General features: G+C 38.0%; 1 protein-coding gene across 1 annotated transcript; it reads left to right on the top strand.

Annotated features, from left to right (window-relative positions):
• Positions 1-4,591: 4,591 nt before the first annotated feature.
• On the top strand, positions 4,592-6,732 carry LOC309498017 (baculoviral IAP repeat-containing protein 2-like; the record flags this gene model as incomplete). The annotated part of the gene is made up of 1 exon (XM_082168487.1): positions 4,592-6,732. The coding sequence occupies exon 1, from the start codon at positions 5,386-5,388 to the stop codon at positions 6,730-6,732; it is 1,347 nt and encodes a 448-aa protein (XP_082024613.1). The 5' UTR covers positions 4,592-5,385.
• Between the last annotated feature and the right edge of the window lie 289 nt (positions 6,733-7,021).

Genomic DNA, 7,021 nt, shown 5'->3' with positions numbered 1-7,021 from the left:
TTCTATTCTTTAAAAGTATATAAATTAATTGTTTATAATATAAAATCACAGAGTGGTTCTCTCTAACATAATGATTTTTGTACCGTAACTGCATATTCGATCATGTACACCCTAAACATGTACACACATGATACTTCGATCATGTACACCATCACAGAAAACTACATTTAAAAAAAATGAAATAAATAAATAATTTAATAAAATGTAAACAAAGTTTTAGCTAAATAAATATACCTTACATTTCCAGAGAGGCGAAGTAGTTCTTTATGCAATGATAAAAACAATCCAAAAAAGCAAATAGTTTAAGTTGTCCTATAACAGCCCCAGACCCTCCCGGTGATAAACTACAGTGTGAACTGAAGCTTCAGGATATAGGGCGACATACCAGATGAGTCTCGGGGGGGACAATGTCGCAGTAAATCTAGTCTGCATTTCAGAGCATCCAGAGTTTATACTAAATTCATTTAAAAGCATAACCTTAAAAGTTTAAATCAAATCTTTAAAGTTTTATTAAAACCATATCTTCTATTTATCTTCTTAGAAGACTTGGGTATTATTGTTACTAAACAGCATCTGTTCAAAAACTTTAGATTGTTGAAAAACTGTGCTTAGATCATAGATCTTTTGTCCATACAACATGTTTGTCACAATGTTTTTAAGAAATCCGAGGACTTCACGTTGCTCTTATTTAGACTAAGTTGTATCATTTGGAAAATCACCACACGATTTCAGAGATGCAATGTGTGATAAGTAAAGTTGGTCTTGAGCGAATATTTAATCTTACTGGTAGCTATGATCTATAAGATCATTTTTACTTGTATCTCCCGAACTACCCTTAATCAGTGCGGAAACACACAAGGTGAAACCCTTTACTGAGAATATACTATCGGTTATCTACTCAAAATATATGTAGAAGTTTCAAATGTTAGCATTTGTTGATGGTGGTCGCATGAACAGACTTTGGGGAGAGCTATAGCAGAAAGCATGCCCTTTGACCTCCTCAATTTTGGAGTCCTCCCAAAAGGATTTCTCCCATCTACTCGCTTTTTGCAACTTTGGTAAATGTGCCAAGAAGCTATGACAACATGTCTTCCAATAGCACATCATCGAGTTTAACTATACATGTTCTACCGTTATGCTGCCTATATAATGATTTACACGACCAAGCAATGAAAAAAAGCTTGTCATTTAGACCGTAACTTTGACTTACCTGTCGAGAAGAAAGCAGGCAACTTCCCTTTTAAACTCTTTCTCCTTCATTAGCTCTTTCCACCTGGGAAAAGCTATCCCGATATTTATTTACATCCCGATCAATAAAATTTCTGCTTTTTGGCGACGAGGATTCCTTCTCCTGCATAACTTTGATCCTGCATAATAATTTATCGTGCAGTGCGGCCTTTCAAATGTGCCGGGGGCAGTATTTTCAAATTTTCATCCAGGCTGCCCGGGTTCGACTCCCAGTATGGGAAGACAATTTTTTTATATATTGCCAACAAAATTCAAGTTATTCAAGTTCATCAATAATCATTTATAGTCTTAGAGGCCTACACGAACTGCAGAAACAAGCAGAAGATATGTAAAAACTCATAAATGCTGTTTCAGTACTGAATCATTTTCACAAAATACAATTATATTGAATTCAGAAAATTTCACTATGGAATATTTACTCTATCATAATTTCAATTTAGTATGTCATCATCTCATAATTATGACGCATAGTCATCATTTTAATTTCAACTTTTTAAGTCATAATTTCGACTTGTCATAATTTACAATTTTTGTCAATTACGCCTTTTTAATGTAATACTTAAAACGGTTTTAAGTCATAATTTGGTTGTTGACTATAGTAGTGTTGCACCTGCATGCCCACTAACTCGCTTGTGAGAGTCAGAGTGTGTAAAGTAAACTCTCATTAGTGTTAGTAGAGTATTAGTGGACTGGTAGGGTTAGAATAAGTAATATTAGAATAAAATATCTGTTGGGGGGCATCACAATAAAGAGTTAATGTTTAATGAGTTAAATGACAACATACCATTTTTCAACCGAGCGAATCTGCACATGAGAGGCCTTCAGAAGTCATAACTTCGGGGGTAGGTCAGTTGGCGAAAACACTGCGTGTGTAAAAATCAAATACTGTATTACAGTTTTTAAAGTTAAGTGTCACAAAGTCTGGCACAAGGCCATTAACTTGTTCTTTTTTACTTATTTCTATATATCAACCTGATAAATATGGACTGAATACACGATTAAACAAGATCATTTTTAAGAAAAAACAGTGATTTGAAATACAACTAAACCATGATAATGTTTAGTTTAGATGTTGATGGTTTCAGGCATAGTGCAACCACGCAATGTTAGATTTCTCTAATCTCTAATTCATCTCACTCACAACGCACAACTTTGTAAATAAACATTTTCAAACTGTAATTATACCATATTTTATTAATATTATGTTGATTTAAAGCTTTTTGTTTGTTATTAACTAATACCTACTAACATCCGGCACAATCTGACCCCAACATCTGACCCCAAATAAACAGATAATGCAATGTTCACAATCTACAGTTAGATATTCTCCTACTTAGTATCTTTGGGTGTATCTGTGGCTGTATTTTGTCACACCATAGTGATGCAAAGTTCCACACCCTATGGACTAACTTAAAAATAAATAAATAAATACTTATACATATATATAACATACACAAATCATTTCTTAACTAAGCAACTGTTTCTTAAATGATCAGACACTCACCGCACTGATGTTAACATCACCATATATTGTCTTTTCTACCATGATTGGAGCAACTATTGTCCCACCATTCTTCTGGTCAATTGTGAAGTTAAGCTGATTAGGGTTCTGAATTAATGGCCGTCCGAATGATGTAGAATTATTATGCCGTCGTTGCGGAAGGTTGTTAGGCTGATGATTTGTCATGTTTCCAGAATGTGTTTGAACATCACCATCTGTTAAAAAAATGTACGATTAAATACACAACCAAAACCATGTAAACATTATAGTAAAGCTTATTGAGAAACATATTGACTACTAACAAAGTAAATTATAAATCTTTTCCTACGTTTGATATTCTTTTTTCTGATTTTTTGCACTATGGACTTGATCCTTTTTAATGCTGTTTTCTCTCCATATTTATTCTGTAGTTCCTCTACTGTGTCTTCCAACCTCCCTGTTGTTCTTCTCCAGCTATGTTAACCAAAGACAAACAGTTAGAAGAATAAAATGTATGTACAGCAAAAATAAAGTTAACATAAAATAAACACATTCATACACCAGTTCAAAGTCAATGAACCGGCTGATGCTGCAGGTGTTAGAGCACATGATGGACGGTGAACAGACGCACAGCAGGTTAAACCAGAGTTAAAACAATAGTCTATGTTAGGACAATAGTATCTGAAAATAGCTGATAACGGTCATAAAGTACGAGATAAGGTGCAAGTAGCTAAACTAAACATTTCATATTTGACAGAAATGTTTTGAGAAATGTTAAACAACGACAAAAATAATCAACTTTTTCTAATTTCACCATTTTGAACTTAAAATAGGTCTATATAATACATGTGATTTAATGTGAGAGGAGAAGAAACAAATAACAGCCACTTTATAGTTATTTTTATCAAAAAATATGTTGATAATGATTAGTTATGCCAAATGATAGTTTGGCATGTATGGGATTGTGTGTCCATATGCTAGTGAGAGAGAAATACTTTTATTATAGAAATACCTTTTTTTATTCTATTCTTTAATCCACACATAAAATAGTTTTTATACCTGCTCAAGTACTTCTTGATGAGTTTCTTCAGCGAATCTTCTCAGTCAGATCGTCGCAAGATCTCAGGAATCCTCTCACACTGCTCGTGTTCAGGCGCTCCATCACTGCACTTGTGTGTATGACTCGAACGATTCAAACTTCCATAATGCGCGCCAAAACAACAGCGCGGAGATGTGAAGCTTTCCTGATGACAACCCCGTACATTCTACATAACAGGGTGGGCGGACCCCCGTCGTTGTCCTGATAAATATTTCAGAACATTGCACGCTCTAGCTCTACTAGCCTCGGACTGCTGCGCCACTGCATCATCTCATTGATCAAAGCCCGGTTCAACAGTTTGCCTGACGCAAACTTTTAACCCCAAAACACAAACCCTGGACGACTGTGCCGCAAGGACTCAGGAGATTCCAGGAACATTCCAGGAACGAAAAGTTGGAAAAAAATTTGAAAAGTTGAAAAAATGGCGATGCAAAACCTGATGGAGAACGACTCCCCGTTGAGTTCTGGCGATGCGGGGTACAAGTATCATCCGCCATGTGAGTGCGCCACGGGCAAAGAGTGTCATTTAAGAGAGGCGTTGGACTGTATGTTTAAAGATCATTTTAGAGGCCAAATGGTTGGCTTGATGCACAGGATCATCGATGCTGCGTGTGATATGAAAAACGATTGTGCGCAGGATACCAAACGTGTGACAAATCTCAAAAATGAAATGGATGATGTAAGAGGCTTGGTAAAGTCATGGCCTGATGTAACGCCCATGTTTTTTAACGGCAAAGAGCCGATCGGTGTAATCCTCAGAAAAGTTCTGGATGTGTTGCGTGAATGTAGTGACGAATTCCAAATCACAGAGATACTCGCTATTTGTACATTCGTAACGGATCTCTGTGTGTCACTGGTGTCAAAAAATGCAAAAACTGACGTTGGTGAATTAGTTGAAAGTCTGGTCAGCTACATCGTAGAGCAAGACATGATAGCCTGCGGATATTTTCTATTCTGGTTAGACCATCTCTAAATGTCGTTATTGTTTTACTTTGAAGTAGTGAAGAAAATGATGACCCGGCATTACGTACAATGTATCCTCGAAAGTATAATGTTGAAATAAAAATTTCTGGTTAAAAAATGTCTGAGCTCATAAAAATAGTATTATAATAATAATAATATTTAGAATAATTAAAAATAATACATGATTTAAAAGATTAAATATTTGTTTTCTGCATTTTAATTACCGTATTCCTGAGGCGGCAATACAGTTGTATCATATCAAATGATACAACTAATTTGCCCGCTGTGTACAGAACATAAGAAAGGACATGGTGTTGAACAAAATTCGATTTTGTTCTTGTTCTTTGTTCTCATTACATTTTTTAATAAGATGATGTGTTCTGTCATGGACGACTAGACACTAGTCCAGCAGAGAGAAGGGCTTGAGTGGACACGCCCTGTGGTCCCATTTTTATGTCTTCATCCAGAGCCTTCATCAAAAGTGCCTTTTCCCCGCTTCGCAACGTAGCCATGCTACAGCTTTCCACCCCTGCAACACCCGTAACATCGACCACCAGGCCAAACGGAGGAGCGGGTGGGTTACTTAAACCTGGATATGTCTCACCAAGATATGTCTCACCAGCGCCCTCCGGCTTGTCAGAATCCTGGCATGCGTCGGGAACAGGAACGCCTTGACACCTTTCAAAATTGGCGTCTTGCACCAGTATCTCCAGCCGAGCTTGCCAAAAGTGGTTTCTACTACCTTGGTCAGGGCGACAGAGTGGCTTGCTTCAGTTCTGGAGGCCAGCTTAGCAACTGGGAACCGGGAGATCGGGCAGTATCAGAGTATCAGAGGCATTACCCCAACTGTTGCTTCGTTCGAGGTGACCGTGCAGATAATGTACCTTTATCTAGCCTTTCCAATGGATCGGCAATGAAACAGTGTGAGGAAAGGTCGCTCACATTTGTCAACTGGCCCTCAAGAATAACTGTTCGACCAGACCAATTGGCTAAGGCTGGTTTTTACTATATTGGTCGTAATGATGACGTGAAGTGCTTTTGTTGCGATGGTGGACTCAGATGTTGGGAGTCTGGTGATGATCCATGGGTAGAGCATGCCAAGTGGTTTCCAAGATGTGAATACCTGTTGCAAGAAAAGGGCCAAGAGTTTGTTCGTCAGATTCAAGCAAGATTTCCTTTTGTGTTTGAGCAGCTATTGACTAATGGAGACAGCGACTCGAGAGAATTTGTTGATCCATCTGCTGCACACCTGGGTCCTGGAGAAGATGCAGTGATGATGAACAATCCTGCGGTGAAGTCTGCTTTAGAGATGGGATTTGAGCGTGGCCTGGTGAAGCAAACCGTTCAGAGCAAAATTCTCGCAAGTGGAGAAAATTACAAAACCGTTCAAGTGTTGGTGTGTGATTTACTAAGTGCAGAAGATGAGAAGAGAGAGGAGGCGCGAGAAAGTAAGTTTCTTACTTTTCTTAAGAAACATCATCTTGCCGTGTCACAGCGCCTAAAAAGTGTGCAGAGCTTAATGGACCATCTTCTAGAGGAGAACGTCATCTCACAGAAAGAGTATGACATTATTCGTAACTGCACTACAGTCAAGCAGCAGACAGGGCAGCTCATTGAGTTAGTCCTGTCGAAAGGAAATGCAGCGGCAGAGGTCTTCCGCAACTGGATCAAGAAGAATGATGTCTGTCTGCTGAGAGAACTGATGCCCCAGACAAATGAAGCTGCATCACCCAGTCAAGATCTTTCAGACTTGCCTATGGAGGAACAGTTAAGAAGACTTCAAGAGGAGCGCACATGCAAAGTTTGCATGGATAAGGAAGTGAACATTGTCTTCATGCCCTGTGGTCACCTAGTTGTGTGCAAAGAATGTGCGCCTTCTCTGCGCAAGTGTCCCATATGTAGAGGCTTGGTCAAAGGAGCTGTCCGTACTTTCCTATCATAAAGTTTTCCAATCATTTGGATTTAACTTGATGCATGAGGAGAAGTTTATTATTTTCACCCGATCCAGTGACAAACAGTTTTTGGATTTACAAACATTTGGATTTACAAACATTTCATTTTACCGACTATTGTTAAAGTTCATAGACCTTTAGCGTATTGAGTTAAAATGTGATATCCATATCGCATCATTACCGAATTCAGGGGTGTTTAATAACTTCAATAGCACCAGCTGATTTAAGTTTTTCTTCATACAAAAGTCATTTTCTACATGTGTTTTGTTGTATGCACAG

Source organism: Leuciscus leuciscus (assembly GCF_965113295.1).
Source record: "Leuciscus leuciscus genome assembly, chromosome: 4".
NCBI classification, from domain to species: Eukaryota; Metazoa; Chordata; class Actinopteri; order Cypriniformes; family Leuciscidae; genus Leuciscus; species Leuciscus leuciscus.
The sequence above is the reverse complement of the archived record's forward strand: the minus strand, read 5'-3'. Positions and strand labels throughout refer to the sequence as shown.